This window comes from Berghia stephanieae, chromosome 2 (assembly GCF_034508935.2).
Source record: "Berghia stephanieae isolate SIO BIC M18660-M18661 chromosome 2, UCSD_Bste_1.3, whole genome shotgun sequence".
Taxonomy (NCBI): Eukaryota; Metazoa; Mollusca; class Gastropoda; order Nudibranchia; family Aeolidiidae; genus Berghia; species Berghia stephanieae.
In genome coordinates, this window is record NC_088361.1 from 83,439,406 (window position 1) to 83,457,842 (window position 18,437).

At 36.3% G+C, this 18,437-nt stretch overlaps 1 protein-coding gene across 4 annotated transcripts; it reads left to right on the forward strand.

The window, feature by feature from the left end:
• The first annotated feature begins 9 nt into the window (after positions 1-9).
• Positions 10-16,478, forward strand: LOC144965676 (coiled-coil domain-containing protein 124-like). 4 transcript variants are annotated; one of them, XM_078901257.1, is made up of 6 exons: positions 10-238; positions 4,006-4,187; positions 5,273-5,435; positions 6,151-6,268; positions 10,575-10,800; positions 11,811-16,478. In XM_078901257.1, exons 2-5 carry the CDS (start codon positions 4,026-4,028, stop codon positions 10,780-10,782), a joined length of 651 nt encoding a protein of 216 aa, XP_078757383.1. In that variant the 5' UTR covers positions 10-238; positions 4,006-4,025; the 3' UTR covers positions 10,783-10,800; positions 11,811-16,478. The 4 variants fall into 4 exon arrangements, with proteins under 4 accessions (XP_078757383.1, XP_078757385.1, XP_078757386.1 ...); XM_078901259.1 differs by having other exon boundaries at positions 23-106; XM_078901260.1 differs by having other exon boundaries at positions 24-102.
• The last annotated feature ends 1,959 nt before the right edge of the window (positions 16,479-18,437 follow it).

Below are 18,437 nucleotides of genomic sequence, written 5' to 3' on the forward strand. Positions count from 1 at the left end.
GACTCTTCCATTTCTGAAGTAACGAAAACTCCGTAGCGAAAAAAATAGACAACTGACAAAAAGTGAACTGGGCATTGGGCATTGAAAATTTTTCAAATTCACGTCCGTATGAACTATATTTTTTTCAGAAGTCCTAGATGTTTGATTTTTGATTATTGGAAGACTGTGTAATTGTTAAGAAAATATCGAATTAGGCCCCAACGCTGTTTAAGTTACTAAGACAATACAAGGCCTAGAGGTAGGTGAAAGTTGGGGCCACTCATCTTCTTCTATTGAATCGAATTGAATTGTCGATTGCAAATGCATGGTGCAACTGAAACTAACCAAATCCACCACGAGCTCTGATACATAAGTAAAAGTGTGTAATAAATGATTGAAACCAGATACTTTGAGGAGAATATATCAAATTAAATACCTTCGTTTTAGCCAACCTACGCCAGGTCACTATCTATCTACTTGTCACTTCTGATTGAAAAGACGCAGTCCCACAGCCACAAGTTGTGGCCGTGAGACTGCGTCTTTTCAATCAGAAGTCAAACGAATCAGACTCAACTCAGACGGGAGAAGTGAAGTATTTTTAAAAAATCATTAATAAAGTAGAGTCGTCCAGTCCATCATTGTCTCTGTTGATTTATATATAATTTTTCTTTGATTCTAATTCTAACTTTAATTAGAGAGGTGGGCCTTTGGCCTACCAACCCCCGCTGCACGTCCAACTCGCATTGAGCATGCATTCACGGAAAATATAAAGATTTTTTTTAAAAACCTACCTCTGTTTCAAAAACTAGCATCTTTCAACTTTCTAAGAAACATTTTGATTTTTCAGAACTTTAGTTCGTTAAAAAAATACCGGCCAATCTGACCCGTTGAGTCGAATGAAAACGAAATTTTGTTGTTTACACGGTTCAAAGGTAATGCCGTAAATAAGCTTTCATGGACTTCCTGTGTTGTTTTTACAGTGTCACGTGACCGTTTTGAGAAATTTGACGTCTGCTACAAATAATTAGACCGGTGGGGGGTAGATATTTTCGTTGGAGCAGAAAAAAAGTGAGTTTTATTTCTTGTACTTGTAGAGAGGCCTAGGGTCCACCAGCAGACCAGTTGATTGAATGAAAGAGAAAAAGGCCTTTTTTATCCGCCGCCACCACCACCTTGAAAGAGTGGGGAGGGGGGGGGGGGGTGCATGCCGACGAAAGTGTCACTTGGTGACCTTGGTGACGTAGAGCATCTCAAGGATACTGGCAGTTGCAGGTGTTCTTAACCCCTTAACAGCGAAGCTAATTTTTTTCTTTAAGATAATAGTTTGCCTTTATCTTTATTATTGTTAACGGGGAATACAGCGTTTCCACCAAGAGAGCAGTCAGACTATCGCAACTCTGACTTCAATTGTCTATAATCGTTTTGCCGTTACTTGTCTTTTGATGATAGAAGATTTGGTGTTAGGTCAAAGATCGAATTTCGCCGCTAAAAGGTTGCATTGCTACTGGGTTTGCTCTTCCCCCCCCCCCCCCCCCCCCCCCCCCCCCCACCTTTTTTTTTTCTTCTTTTTTTTTCACCTTAGTATTGCTGATTGCTGCTATTTCCTTTTTTATGATTAGCAAGTGCCGTAGGAGTCTCACAGGATGCAGGAGTACTGCAATTAACCCTTTGCCAGTGACACTGATTTTTTTGTTTTCAAATAATAGTCTTCATTTATATTATTTTTTAACGCAGAGAAAAAAACGTTTCCACCATAAGAGCAGTAAGAATATTGATAAAAAGCGCTTTGAGCATGTTGGGTGGATATTGCCCTATATAAAAGCTCAAGTTTTTAAATTGTAATTTGTTTTTTGTCTTTTGATGAAAACGGTAAGATTTTATTTTTGGTCCAAGTAAGATTGATATTCGCCTTTAAAAGGTTAAGTTGTTTTGTTTTTCAAATGCGGATACGCTGCTTCTTCATTTTTTTCCCTCAACTGGCAAGCTATCGCTGTACTTACCCGCATGGCTTGCACACACAAAAGGATACATCTAGGTCACAAAACCTTACATCCAGGTCACAAAATCAGACAACTAGGTCACACATCAAGACATCTCTGTTTCGTTTGTTCCAAGATAGCAAAACAAACCAGACATCTTGGAGTTCGAAAGAGCTTTCCATAAAATATTTGGTATTTGCAAGACCCCCAGAAACCAATTCCCTATACAGCTCTTGTGCACGGTTACTTATGACCTTGATTTCTTTCGTACCCACCCCCCAAAATCCCACTTATTGTGTGTTATAGGCAGAAGATAATAAATAGCTGGGCTGCCACATGCGTGACTAAATTGGCCAAAGAGAGAATCTATACTTTGGCATAAGACACCCATTACCTGATGTCTTGGTTTTTAATCCTAGCCTAGTGAGAGAGAGAGAAAACAAAACAATCATACATGTATCTGCAAACAGCAGAACGTTTTCATTTTACATTGAGATGGGAAGGGGAAGGGATAACACTATGACAAGAGAGAGAGAGAGAGAGAGAGGTGGGCGGGGGGATGGGGGGATAGTAAGGGGGAATGGGAAAAGATGAAAGAAACAATGGGTTGCCTGATGACGTAGATCAAAGGATTGTTACAGCTGTGTTCACGGTGCGTACTTCGTGAAATTTTAACCCTTTACAGTGACACTGATTTTTTTTCCTCCAGATTGCTTATATGCAGAATAAATCGTTTCCACCAAGAGAGCAGTAGTAAGAGTATATTTCGACTCGGGCTTCAATTAAACTATAAATCGCAAAGCTTGTCTTTTAATGATAACATTAAGACTAAGATCTGGAGTTTGGGGAGTGTAAGATGGAATCTCGCCATTAATGGTTAAAATTGTTTTGATTAAAAAAAAAACAACTCGCACACACACACACACACACACGAGCGCGCGCGGTCACGACAGTGAGGACCATCACTGACAGAATGTTGCAACGGTAAACCGGTTTACGTGTACATAGATCCTGAGGCTAGATGCCCCGTTACCGTGTACGTAGGCACTCCCAAAAAAAAAAAAGAAAGAAAGAGACACACACTCACTCACACACACACACAGTCTCGCATCCTCTACGAACTAATTTTGCGCACCAATTTTTACTGCACTTTTGCACCAAATTGCATACCTATCTAGGGACACTTTTTTCCTTATCTTTTTCTCAATAAACTTTTTAAAAAACCTTTGTTTTGCGCGGCAGGCAGCAGGCACCAACCATTGGACAGACGAAAAACACACACGATTTAGCGAGGAATGAATCATGAAAATATTTAGGATATAATTTCAAACACAACTTTTGAAATTCATCAAGGATTGTCTAGTACCGAATGTTTTTTGATAGAAAACAAATGTATCTTCAAATCTAAACTGCTTTTGACGGTAAGCGGTAAGTTTTTTATTTATTTTTCTGTCCAAACGAATGATTTGTCCTGGTATAGAAGCTAAGTATTGGTAACACCGGCGCACCTCTCTAATGTATATTTTTACTATCTTGCGGGTGGGGGGTTGTAGGTTTGAGTTTGAGGTAAAAGTTTGGTTATAATAATACTGTTCCCACCCATCTGTGTTTACAAGCTAACATCAAAGTAGTACAAGGATTTATTATGATTCGTTCATCTGCCGTCCCATACAAACCTGCCTCCTTTCTCTCTCTCTCTCTGACTCTGTCTCTCTCTCTGTCTCTCTCTCTCTCTCTCTTCCTCTCCCTCTCCCTCCCTCCCTCTTTCTCTCATATCAGTTACTGAACTATTGTCCGAGAGACAGATATGTCACCATTGCTCAAACATAAAAGCGTAAATTGTCTCGCTTTTCTGTGGGAACTGCAAGGAAAAACTCCTCTCATTCAGTACCTGGTATGAGAGCAAGTTACAGTGGCACAGTTGATGTCAAGTTTACCAGTTATAACATCTTTATTACCCTGTTCAGAAAATAAAAATCACTAGCCTTCATTACTCCTTTTTATGTTCTTAATATTTATCTTTTCATTCTATCTTTTTTCCATTTAGGTCAGGTAAAATAATGAAAGATGCCTAAAAAGTTTAAAAATGTTGAAAATCCTAAGGCAGCTGAGGCAAGGACTCGCAAAGAAGCTGCCAAACAAGCTGAGAGTGATAGAAAGGAAAGAGAAAAGGAGGATGAAATGTGGAAGGATGATGATAAGCATGTCATGAGAAAGTCCCAAAGGAAGGTATTTAGTTTGAATCTCTTTGATTAATAATAATAATAAGGAGTCATGTCATTGTATGATACAATTGTGTTAGAGTAAAAGTTTTTGGCCAAAACGAAAAATAAAAGGGAGAAAAAAAATGTGATTTTTCAATGTGTTGTGAGCCGTTCATAAGACGCCATAACTTACCTACTACAGTAGAAAGTGTATTTATTCTTATAATCACAATTTATGGCCATCCAGCAAATTTGACTTTATTCATTTTTAACCCTTTTGCTACCATTGGGCCAATATTTCGGCCATGTATGTTATTGCCAAAATAGATACAAAAACTACCGCACAGTGATGCATTGGCCAATTTCATTCCACTATTGTTTATAACTGAAACTTTTTGATTGACTTGTTATTCCTGCAGTACAGAATAATTGATAATTCTTTTCAGTTTTTTTTTTCACTTGAACGGTGCAGACATCGTTTCTTAAAAAAGAAACGGAAGCCTATTTCAAACTATGCCTGGTTTTGATACAGGCCATGCTGGTGAGGAGGGTGAAAATTTTACTTCAGAAGGTGAAAGGGACCTTTATCTGGATCTTATTGAAGATTTTGAAATGACCTTTCAAAACATGTACAATGTCTATATGCTGCGACTTATATTTTGGTCACTATCATCATTTTACATATAAAACCATAGCCGCATTTCAAAACAAAAAACGTGGTAGTCTTCACTATTGTAGTGTAATTTACTGTTGCAGTTCTAGCACTGTAAGGTAAAAAGTTGGTGATAGCAAAAGGGTTAAGGAATACAGTCTATTAGACCTCATTAATGTTTGTATGCATCAGTAGACTGAATGTGTCATACAGGCAAGTAGCTCAACATGTCAAGCACAGCATGATCTCTCTCTCTCTCTCTCTCTCTCTCTCTCTCTCTCTCTCTCTCTCTCTCTCTCTCTCTCTCTCTCTCTCTCTCATTCTTAAAAATAAATTCTTTGACTTTCAAAATGTCTCCAAAATATACAAGAAATGGATTTCACTAAAAACTTTATACTAGAGTGAAACATTTCCTTTTCTTGTTGTCTTATAACAGAGCCTGCCTTTTGCATTTTCAGGAACAGAAAGAGTCGAAAAGACTTGAGCAACTGGAACGTAAGAAAGAGCTCCAAGCCATGCATGACCAGGAAATGGCATCCTTGAAAGCCGCCAAACCGCCACCGGCTGCCAAGGTCACCAGGGCTCAAATTATGGAGCAGCAAGAAAGAAAACAAGTTGAAGGTTAGATATATTGATTGTCTCTTTTATACAAGATTTTGTTTGCTTGTGACAGAACAGAGATAGTTGGTTCAATCAATAAATGTAGAGTATTTTTAGTTTTACGTCTTTATTTATTCACCTCATTGGTTTTTGCCCCTGACTTTGACTGATAGTCATTTGGTAAGGCTCTTTACTCTTTATTGATATGGTCTGGTTCGAATCCAAGTAGAGATGATTTCTTTGGATTCTTTTTTTTTTTTTTTTAAATTTATTTTAGTTCCTCTTCCATCCCCTTAGTATTTTTTTAATCATAGTCTTCCTGCTTAATTTGTGTGTGTATATATGCATGTATGTCTGTGTTGCATTTGTGTGTGTGTGTGTATTTTGCCTTATAATCGTAATCTCAAACTCAGTCGTGGTGTGTAAATTCATATTTTATGAATTCCAAGGAAGTAGACAGTTGAGACTAGGATTAACACACACACACACACACACTCTCTCTCTCTCTCTCTCTCTCTCTCTCTCTCTCTCTCTCTCTCTCTCTCTCTATCTCTCTCCCCTTAACTATCAGGACCCCCAACCTAATACCATCAGAAATTAGCGATTATTACGGTTAGGACATGCTGTGATTGGGGCAACCTTATAAGATTCCTATCATTGTTAAGCTTCAGGGCTCCATAAATTTCTTCTTTAAGGGGATCATTTTTGTTTGTTTTTTACTCTTTCATTCCTCCAGCCTCTAAGTCTAAGCCTGCATTGTCAATGGATGAGGCCCCAATACTTGAAAATATCAACCGTCTTGAAATTGAAGGAGATGAGGCAAGAACTGTGGATGAGGCCATCTCAGTGATGCAGTAAGTTTTATGATTGATATCACTTAGTTGTAAATAGGGCATAGTTGATAAAGCACTGCACCTGTGCCCAGAGGTCCTGGACAAAATAACAGAATGTCAACAGAGGGGTTTAATTCTGAGATGTGTGTGTTAGTATTGTACCTTATTCGCCTGGCCATCTTACACCTCAGCGTCTTAAAAATTGTATTTCACATGCTAAATGAATAGCGATGATAAATTGGAATAGAAGCCGCAATCTAATTTACAGGGACAGATGAAGTGTAGAAAATTAAAATAAGATATAATTGAATTAAGTTGAAGGTTCTTTTCCATTGTATTATTGTTTTTTTATTTGTTTTTATTTCAACCTGCAATATTTGTGTCACATTTCACATGTGCCATTTATTTATTTAATTATTTATTTATTTTTAAAAATTAACTTTTTAATTGTTATTAATTTTTAGTTTCATAACCTAACTTTGTTTTTTTCATCAATTCGTTTGATCTCATGTAAATAAGACAGCTTATGGTCTATATTTATTCATGTGCTATTTGGCTTACCAACTTTAGGTTAAAAGTTCAAATCCTATGTGGGGATGGTGGGCAGGGGTGCATTGTGTCCTTAGTAATGACTTATCACATTTTCTCACCATACTCAGGTGTAAAATGAGTACCTGTGCCTGTCAAAAATAGTTATGATGATCACTTGCAGACCATGTGATTAGCGTTACTGTTGGCTTGGGATTCCTGTTAAGCATGTTTAGCACATTTAGTGGATATTGTGAAACAGTACTCACTGGATTCAAGCACACTGAATTTCAGCACGTTCTGCAATACAGCATGCTGAAGCTGGGTGACTGACTTTTATCTTTATAATAAATCATTACCTCCCATGAGCATTGGATTTAAAAATAATAATAATAATAATATTGAGCATATACATAGCGTAATATCCATTAAACGTGCTCAAAAACGTTTTACTGGGGGTCTCTGGACAACAGCAACACTTAACATGTAGGACAGGACATGACGCCTGTTAGGTGATATTACAATTTTTTTTGGACAGAGACAGCGCTATTTACTGCCGGGTACTCATTTTACACCTGAGTACAGTGAGAGAATGTGAGCCTTTTCCAAGGACTCAACTATGCGCTGAGCGAGGCTTGAACCCAGGATCTTCCGATCCGTTGAGTTCACATCAGCGGAGCAGGGCCTTAAAGGCTATTAAGGCTAAGTCACAGGTCGTCATTGTCTTGATAATGTGTAAGAACTTAACAATAAAAAGTCTAATTTTTCATTTTCTGTTTCACAAACAATGAAATTCATTGTTGGCCTGGTGTTAAAACCCCTTACAGAGCCTAAAAACTTGAACCAATCACACCGCTTTGAATTTACTACAGCTCGAGTCGTACTCGTGCCACTGACCAATCAGTACAGCGTGTGGCTTTAAAGGTTGAGAAGGCTTCCAGCCATATTCCCACGGTACAACTAAGCGTTACATTTCACTCTTGTCATGTGCTATGACTGTGGGCATGAGGAGGCATCATGACTTTGAACTGAGTCATTGTGGCTTTCTTACTCGCAGCCACATACAACGACCTAATTAATGGCAATCGTGTTGTACCTGTTACCCATCCCTCTTCAAGGCCGTGTCAGGCATGTGATATTGAATTCCCCTTGTCCTTTTAACTTGAGTGGGAGACTGTATGTGTGTTTATTGATAATCCGAGTGTTTATCTGGTGTGTGCAGTGTCTTGTTTTTTTTTTTGAATTTTTAATTAATTGCTATTAAGTGTGATGAATCACGTTGATTATTTGTTGACTATCAGTACCGGTTCTTTGAATAGGGAAAATAAACTTTTGATTAAAAGTCTCGGCCCCCATCAGCCAGAAGATTTTGTGCTCACTATTAAAGATGGGAAGCAGAATCTGTCATTTAATAAAGATTGGTATAGTCGTTTTCCTTGGCTTATGGTGAGCGTAGAAAAGAAGAGTTTATTTTGTTTTAATTGTATTTTGTTTGTCGATAACAGCAATACAGAATTGTCTTGGACAAGAAGTGGATTTACCTGTTTGAAAAATGTAACACAGAGAGCATTGAACCATCAGAAGTCTAACTTACATTTAAATAGCACCACTAGATTGAAAACCCTTGGTACTGTTCACATAGGTGCACAGATTGACAGTGGCTATCGCTTATCCTTAGCTAGGCATAATGAACAAGTTACAAAGACCAGACAAATTTTAGGTAAAATAATTGAGTACATCAAATTTTGTGGAATTCATGAGCTACCGTTAAGAGGCCATGATGAAAGACAATCTTCGTCAAATAGAGGTGTGTTTCTAGACCTTGTTGACTTATTAGCGACTTTAGATGAACAATTATCAAGTAATTTGCTGACGACCGTCTGTAGATACACATCAGCGCAAATACAGAATGAAATTTTAGATTGTATTTATGAGGTGTATATTGACGAAATTAAGAAAAGTATTGGAAATACTAATTTTGTTTCTGTTGAAGCTGATGAGACGACTGATGTCTCATGCCACTCACAGTTTGTTATCATCCTTCGTTTTATTCAAGATGGAGAACCTGTTGGAACGGTTTTAAAAATTTGTTGACGTCCAGGACAGGACGGCAATCGGTTTGTCAACTACTCTATTAGAGGAGCTTCTGCCATTTGACATTAAAAACAAGCTGATTGCACCAACCTATGATGGGGCCTCTGTCATGAGCGGTGCTTCAGGCGGTGTGCAGACATTGATGAGAATTGACTACCCACGGGCCCATTTTGTGCATTGTTATTCGCATCAGACTAATCTTATTCTAAAAAAAGTGAGTAGTGTAGTATCAGAAGCGAGAGTGTTCTTTTCCAATCTCTCAGGGCTTTCTACTTTCTTTAATTCATCGCCAAAGCGAGCCGATGAACTTAGAAATGTCACAGACCATTCGCTTCCTCGCACCTGTGAAACAATGTGGAATTTTCAGTCCCGGGTGCTAAAATCTGTTTCTGACCATAGAAGTGCAATTCTAGAATGTTTGCAGACAATCATTAACTCTGACATTTGGGATGACACCACAGTTCGTGAAGCAGTCGGCCTCTCATCTCTGCTTCAAGATGATTTTTTCTTATACTTTTTAGAGTTGTTCAATAAGGTGTTTTATCACACCGATATTTTGTTTAAGCAATTCCAGTCAAGAATTACTACTGGCATTGAAGTGAACGACACGCTATCTGCTTTCTGTAATTCAATAAAACGCATTAGAAGCGAGCTTGTAGAAGAACGTTTGTGCTCTGGAAGAAAGCGACGAATAGTTGACGTGAGTATTCCAGCAAAAGAAGTTTGCGATGTACTCCTTGGCCAAATTGAAGATCGTTTTAGTCAGTCAAACTTTTTAGCTTCATTTGCTGTATTAAACCCTGCTTCTTTTGAAACTCACAAAGAACAGTTTCCAACACAACATATAAATAATTTGGTAGAGAACTATCCTTTTTTGGCCAAGGATGCACTCACAAATGAGCTCAGTGTCATTTATTCGAATGAAACATTTAGTCCAGAGTATAACACAGTTGTACAAAACACTTAGAGAGGCAGATCTCACGAGCACATTCGAGCAAGTTCACACATTAGCCCAAATCATTATAACCACACCAATTTCGTCATCGGAACCCGAGCGCTGTTTCAGTACATTGGAAAGGATAAGAACATTTATTCGAAACTCAATGGGACAAGAGAGACTAAACGCCTTAGCTGTGCTTTCGATTCATAGCGACATTGTTAGCAAGGATAGAGACTTCAACGACAAAGTGCTTGAAAAATTTTCTACCTCCAAAGACAGGCGAAGCAATTTCATATACAAAGTGTAAATGCCCTGTTTGCTTGGTGAGTGCTTTTCAAATTGCATTATATTATTAATATCTAGTTACAAAGTCTGAACTGAATGAGTGTATGAATCCTACGAACAGGAGGTATAAATTGCTTCAGTTCCTCTCTCTCTTTCTCTCTCTCTCTCTCTCTCTCTCTCTCTCTCTCTCTCTCTCTCTTTCTCTCTCTCTCTCTCTCTCTCTCTCTCTCTCTCTCTCTCTCTCTCTCTCTCTCTCTCTCTCTCTCTCTCCCTCTGTCTCTCTTTTCCATAACTAAAAGATCCTATGCTACAACCCATCTCAAATCCAGCCCCATGCTCCTAAATGACCAGGCTACACCGCTGGTTCATACTGAATCTAGCATGCTTTTTGGCTTCTCCCAAATGCGTGGTAGACTCCAACCAGTACTGAATTTTGTTTATTTATTTTTTAAAAATCCAAACAATTATTTTCTACTTTAGTTCTGGAGATCCTGTATTAGAGAAACACCCAGAGAAACGTGTGAAGGCCGCCTACCTTGCTTTTGAGGAGCAGAGACTTCCTGTTTTGAAGGCTGAAAATTCCAATATGCGTCTGTCTCAGATCAAACAAATGCTGAAAAAGGAATGGCAGAAATCTCCAGACAACCCTCTCAATCAAAGACACACCAGTTTTAACACAAAGGCGTAACATAGATTTCTACTATAGGTAACTAATGGGAATGAATTGGGTTGATTTGTTTGGAATGTGATCAGCTGTGATTGGTACAGTAAAAATAAACGGTTAAATCGCATTACAAGTTACTCATATTTTGGTTATTAGAATAATTGTTAAGATCATCAAGGGATGTTACTCAGAGATGACTACTATACCTGTCATATGTTTATATTGAGTTGTCTCCCTTCTCAAGACATGATGCATGACATGACTACATGATGAAGAAAATTTGTATCTAATGGATGAAGAATAATAAAATATTCACAATTTGTGCTGTGAAAAAAACAAAAAAAAAAAACAAACTAATCGATTCCAGTCTTAAATAATGTTCCTCTGGGAAGATTTGTTTCTTAACTTTAGAGTAATAAGGGTGCATTAAGATTTTTGACAATTATTGTCTTAAAATTTGATAAGAATTGAAGTCGAGGGAAATAACTGCAACAAGGCTGAACGTTCTCAGAATGTTCCAAATCCACAAAGGCACAATGTTTTTATTGAAGCAGAATTGCCCAATTTGACAGTGATACAAAGGTGATTGTCTGTGAGCCATTTGTACGATGTCAGGAACATGTCAGATGCTTCTTTTTTTTTTTTTTTTTGGGGGGGGGGGGGTATACACACCTGCCTAATCTTACGAAAAAACCATAAAATTGAATAGAAATTCGAATTTTTGGCTCCAATTTCTGAACTTCATGGACGTCTCCAAGTCATTAAAACTTATTGAATGAATGTTGATGTCCAAACTACATAATTTTAATTGATTTTGAAGTGTTATTTAATCAATGTCAGTGTAAATTGTTGATTTTTAATGTTAACTACATCAAGTACATTTTTTTTTTCTTTCAGTAGGCAGGTCTGTTTTCTAAGAGCTAAATGGGGAAAATTATATTTTTGGTTTATTTCAGTGCAGTGATTATTAAGAATTTGTTAGCAATTTTGGAAGGAAAAGGCTTTCTATATTGTATTTAGTTTTATATGTAATAATTTTATTTTATTTTCAGGTTATCCGGTTTTTACTGTATTCATGAACATCCTCTCCTTGGTCGTATGGCTTTATGCATTCTAATAAGATTAGAAAACTAAGTGGAAAACATCAAGATGTAACAAGCCTGTCTTGAATGTTCCATGACGTGACTCCATGATGAAGACAATGTGTAACTAAATGATGATTGGTTTTATGGATGCTAGTACTTCTACTGGTAGAGGCGTTGCACTCTACTACTCTCCTATGTATGTAACCTTCTGACTTTGTTATCAGGCCCTGCACTGAAGTAAGGGAAGCAGTCAGATAACGCAGGAAATTATATTTATCCTTTCTTTCAAAATCATTTTATGTATAGTCATTGTGGCCAACTGTCTTGATAAAATTGGGAATATCCTGATTTAACAATCTGACAAAATATTAAAGGAGAAAAAAAATGGATTATTTATGTATATGTAAATGACCCTTGCACATCCCAGGATTATGCTTTTTGACTAGCAAATTAAAACAATGAACAGAAAAAGCTTTAAATCTAGATCGATTATATTATATGATAGTTCAAACATACTGCTGTTTTGGATCATGGGGGTATTGTGCATTAGGGTGTCCCATTTTAGATCTTTGAAAAGTTGGCCACTTTGTGTAGTCCTTCAGAGTCATATGGCACCATGGAGCTGGTGTTTACATCAGTGTCTAAATGGACAAAAGCAATTGCTTGCTATCCTTTGCAGAGGATGATTGTTTATTGCAAAGTACTTTCCACCAGATCAACCTCAAACAGTCATTACTGGGTTGACAGAGAGATCTGAAAAAAAAATCTCCAACTTTACCTGTGATTGATCCTGTTTCCTTTGCATATGAAGCAATTACTCTTCCAACTGAGCCATCAAACCTCCCCCCCCCCCCCCCCCCCCCCATATATATGTATGAAAATATGTTATTTTGTGTTGGAAATGGTGTGAGTTCCTTTCTCCCTTTTCAGTGAAAATCCACTGTCTAGGCAACTTCAGCGGCTTTGGGTTGGGGACACAGGTGGATTTGCTGCCCATATCTTGTTTGGTTCTTTCCTTAGATTGTTCCATTGTTTCACATTTTTGTAGAAGAGACCAGCATGACATGAGAGTGATACAGATGCTAATTAGTTATAAATATTTTTTCGATGTTTAAAGCAGTGATATTAAAAAAATTAATATAACAGCTTCAGAAAAGAACACAATACACACAGACTCAAAATCTTTCTTCAGCCAATGACAAAAACAGTATTAATATTAATTACTTTGAATCTAGATAGATGACAGAAAAGTATTGAGTACGTTTAATTGTGGTAAATACGGTGTCAAAATGTTATCAGACAGAGGCGTTTTTTATATAAATTTTTGAACATGATTTTTGCAGTCCACTGCTTCTAGCAGCTTGGTATTCACTATGACTGGTGATATGGTTTGAATGTTTTACCAGTGCTATTCATCCTCTGAAGTCCATGGTGGACCGCAGGTCACTTACTGTGATTTCTCTCCCCCTATATCTTTTTTTTCCGAGATTACTTGGGTTTGTTCCGACCCTAGCTGGAGTCCAAGGATGAGAGAGAAACAGTCAAATGTATAGATTAGTTTTGGGAGATGATATTTATTTATTTTTTTCCTTGTAAATCATCTCTTTGTTATGTAGTGCAATTTTTGTTTGTTTGTTTAGAATATCATCTTTTGTAAGCATTTGAGTGTATTCCTCTTGGTGGGATCCTGTGCTTGTGTCTGGATGAGGCTTTTAGGTGATCTCAAACTAAGTACTCTGATAGTCTGTTCTGACCTACATTTGTTCTCTGTTTGACCCATTACTACCCTTTGTCTTACTTTTTCTTGTGTGCTTTTAATAAATTTAAACTTATTTGACTATCCCATTTTCTGTCTTTTTCCAGGCGCTGAAATGACCTAAATGTATCACAAGCGCTGTAAACCCCTTAAAAACAAACCCATACCTTCTAGAACTTAAGAAACAGATAGGTTCCTTTATTTAATTTTTTTTTTTGTTTATGATTCCATTTGTGTCATATCCTTTACCGCTGCCTGTTTAAAGATGTTAAGGCTATAATGTTGAAATCAATCTGCCGACGATTTGTTTTTTTTTTGTTTGTTGTCCAATCTGAATCATTGTAGTGTTAAATGTCTACAAGAGTCAATTCTTTGGTGTTAGCAAAATTTTGAAGTTTACATGACTTTGTCTTTCCTGTCATTGAAAACAAATAATTTTTTAAAAACCCGTACTAATAGATCAACTGTGACTTGAGGACAGCACCTACATGTAGTCGTGTTCTGTTTTTTAAAAACTATTTCATTTATTTAAATAGATTTTTATAATGTCAACAAGCTCAGTGGAAAAAGAAAATTGAAATAAAGTGTTATAGAGAAAGGGCGAGAGTTGTCCTATGTTTCACTTGTTGGTGTTGATTACACACAAAAGGGAGGTTACCACTATATGAAAAGTGTGTATTGTCAAGACACAGTTCACCAATATACACACTGACACACGTTTCCGAAAACCCCCACGCATTGTTTTTATACCCCCCCCCCCTTTCCTCCAAATAAAGTTAACCTTACTTTAAGTTAGATTTTTATAGTCCCAATGTGTTGATTCAAAGCAGTGTTTTCTGCAGTTTGATCAAAATTATGATTGTTTTGGTAGTCAATAATGATGAGTAATAAACTATTTATTTGACATCAACCAACCTATGATTGCTGTCATTTGTATTGGATCAAAGCTGGCAAATTATATTAATTATGACTGGGCTTGTAGCTATTGTGTTGAACATGAATAAAAATAAAACACATTTATTTGATTTTCTTTCGCGTTGAAGTTGAAGGCAGTACAATTTGTATATTTTATTTTCAGATTCCAAAACATGGATATTATTTCACTGGAGTGAATAACACACATTCTATTATTATTATTTCCTCCGTGTTTTTTTTTATTTTTTTTTTTATCATCTCTTAATTTTCTAAAAATAATTATTTTTTCCAAATTGATACCTGGTGAAGTAAGAAGTTTCAAAATGATGGGGAATGCATGTCGTATGACTTATCAGTAAAATTTCACTGTATTGTTTTCGTTATTGATAATGAAAATGAAATCTTTACACAGATTATCTCCCATACTGATTAGGGAGCTCACTTGTTGTGTATTCTATCCCCCTATATTTGTTGTCCATGTTGTTTTTGATCTTTGTCTTCGAATGAAATTACTTGATTTTTCCTGGCCTTGGCTGAGAGGGAAATAGTAAAATGTATAGTTATCGTTTTGGGAGATGATATTCTTTTCCTTGTAAATCATCTATATGCTAAGAACTGTTATATTTTCTGTTTTGTAAATGTTTTGAAAGCAATTGAGTATGTTCCTCTGAGTACCTGTGTTTGCATCTGGATGGGACTTTTAATTTTAGGTGATCTCTGACTAAGCACATTGATAGTATGCTCTTGGAATCTACTTCTGTTCCCCATTTCAATCAGTTTCCTTTGTCCGACCTTTTCCAGGTGCATTTAATTGTAAAACTAATTTTTTTTTAAATGTTCCCATCTTCCTTTTTTACTGGTACTGATATGACCTAAAAGTGTCGCAATCCAATCTCCATGAAGCCCTTAAAAATATTGTAAACAACTATTTACAGGTTCTATCCATCAGCCATGAAATATAATCATCCACAGCAAATTAAATTGAAACTGCCTGAGGCCAGGAATTTGAAATGATGGCAGTAGTCAGATACAATTTTGAAAAGCTTTGTGTAGTTCAAACAAATAAAGGGGGGGGGGGGGGAAATTTAGAAATAATAGAAAACAAAAAGAAAAGAAATCAGCTTTCTTCAACATGACAGGACGATTAATTTTCTTTTCTTTCTGTCTGTCTCTTTTTTTTTTCCCTCAATTCCGCCAACAGTATTGTAAAAACAAAACTTCAAATTTTTATCCAGCATTAATGGTAAACTGGAAGATTGTTTGTCAAATTAGCATAAATAAGAAAAATAAGATACTTCCGTAGCAATATTCTTGGAAAAAAATCTATGTTTAGCGTTGGAAAAAGATTTTGTCATACCTGCATTGAGAAACTTCATTCTTAGCAAAGAGAATTATGGACGATATGACGTCCATATTTGTTTGTCTCCATCAATAATTACTTGGATTAATTATATTAACAAACAGGTCAGCTATTTTTAATTGCATTTGTTTTCAGACTTTCAGCTCTTTTCTGTTGGTTATTTGTTTATTTTATTTTATTTTGTTATTTGTTTTCTTTATTTTGTATTTTAATTATAGGCCTGTATGTTTTTTTTAATTCAATATTTTTTTAAATATTTTATTTTCGAGTAAAGTATGATATTCATACAGATTATTATTTTTCAAAGTTCTAATTATTCCTTGGTTTGATACCAAATGTTGTTGAATATTACATTTATAAAAATAAGTGTATATATAAGTGATAAAGTATTTATTGTGCAACACAATGTCGGATCGTTTATTTTTTTGATTGTTTATCTTGTGGCTAAATCGCAATTTTATCATCTGGTATTCTTTCTTTCTTTCTGTCTTTTTTTTTATATTAAAGACTTGATTTATCAGTTCATGAGATGGGATGTTTCTTGTTTTGAATTGACTGGTGTATGAATGTAAAGATGAAATAAAGTATTGAAAGGTGATGACAATTGCTGTGTCTTTATTCAATGTGTTGTTTAATTTCATTTTCTGGCGTGAGGTCTTTTGACCTCTCAGTGTGAGACATGGACACAAAGCCACATGCTGGGTGGGGTTCCTCCTGATCTCCCATAGTGGACTTGTGTCTTCTTCTTCTATCCCCCTATATCTGTTTTCCAACATGCTTTCTGTCTTTGTCTCGGAATGAGATTACTTGGTTTTGTCCTGGCCTAGCCCTGATACCTTGGCTGGGAAGGAAACAGTCAAATTATGTATTGTTTTTGGAGATGATATTTTTTGTCTTGTTAATCATCTCTCTGTTATGCAATGCATTGCATTATAATTTGTTTTACATATATAATATATCATTTGTAAACATTTGAGTGGATTTCTCCTAGTGGGGACCAATCTTGTGTCAGGATGAGACATTTAGATCTCAAACTAAATGCACTGATAGCATGCTTATGGAATCGACATATGTTCCCTATTTGAACCACTTTCAATTCTCCTTTTCCTTACTGTTTCTTTGGTGCTTTAATTGTAATTCTAGAACTTTTTACTATCCTATTTTCTTCGTTTTTACTGGCTCTGAAATTACTGTAATGTGTTTCTAACGCCGTAAAACCCCTAAAAGCAAACAGTCACATGGGAAGATATTTGTGATCCACCATTTCAAACCCGTAATATGTCAACAAATTGTCAAAAACTGATTACTGTATAACGCCAAAAATTACAAGAAATGTGAAATTGTAGCTTCTGTCACGACTTTCAGAAATATTTTCCTTTTCAATCCACGACACGTCTAAACTAAGCCCAACTTTATACACACACACACACTGGGTGGGGTTCCCGACCTCCCATAGTGGGCAGGGAAATACTTGCTGTGTCTTCTATCCCCTGTTTCTGTTTTCCAATTGCTTTCTGTCTTTGTCTTGGATTGAGATTACTAGGTTTTGTCCAGAACCTGACCAGATTCCTTGGCTGAGAGGGAAACAATTGAATGTATACATAGTTATAGTTTTGGGAGATGATATTTTTTTCCATTGTAAATCATCTCTCTGTTATGTACTGTTATTTTTTATTTTTAAAATATGATTTGTAAACATTTGAGTGTATTCCTCTTTTAGTGGGATCATGTGCTGGTGTCTGGGTGAAAAATTTAGGTAATATCAAACTAAGTACACTGATTGGGTGCTCTTGGAATCTGCATCTGATTCCTATTTGAATAATTTTCCCTTTGTCTTACTGTTTCCTCAAGTCCTTTTCATTGTACATCTAGAATGTTTTTACTATCCCATTTTCATCGCTGATATGACCTAAATGTGTTGCAAGGGACGTAAAACCCTTAAAAACAAAAACAAACAACACACACAAACACAAACTGTTGCCATACACTGACTTGCATGTTAGCTTCACATTTTCTTTATTCTTTATTTTTTAAATTTATTTATCGGACATAGCAATATTCGCTTATAACAACATAATATCGACTTCTCAGACGATGCCATTATAAGCGAGTTGCACTGTGTCATCATTTTCTGATCTTTTCACTCCTGGAAATTCCTGATTCCCTTTATATCTTATCTTATCTATTGAAGATATAATTTTATCAAAATTCTATAACACGGAAAACAACCCGCCGCGGGTATGCATGCTCATTCAATATAGACGTAAATGCCAAAATGCCACAGAGCCCAGCTTAACAAACGGGGACAAATAGAAAAAAAAAGCGAGAAAGAGAAACTCTAATCACGTGGTTAACAATAAAATTAAAGATAAAATAATGATAATAATAATATAGTAGAATTTTTTTTTTTTAAAGGCCAACTATTTCTATGGCAACAATAACAAAGGAACATCGCAGCCTTCTTGCCATACAAGTACAGTAATTCTACCCTGACTTCCGGTGTGATGGTGGGGGCTATGACAACAAGCCCGGGGCTACATCGGTCTTCTCCAACTCTCTGCAT

Bases quoted from the DNA above. Each gene is read 5' to 3' on its own strand.
- LOC144965676 (XM_078901257.1), top strand. From the start codon at position 4,026: ATGCCTAAAAAGTTTAAAAATGTTGAAAATCCTAAGGCAGCTGAGGCA. The intron at 4,188-5,272 runs GTATTTAGTTTG...TTGCATTTTCAG, and splicing joins TGAGAAAGTCCCAAAGGAAG to GAACAGAAAGAGTCGAAAAG. The intron at 6,269-10,574 runs GTAAGTTTTATG...TTTCTACTTTAG, and splicing joins GAGGCCATCTCAGTGATGCA to TTCTGGAGATCCTGTATTAG.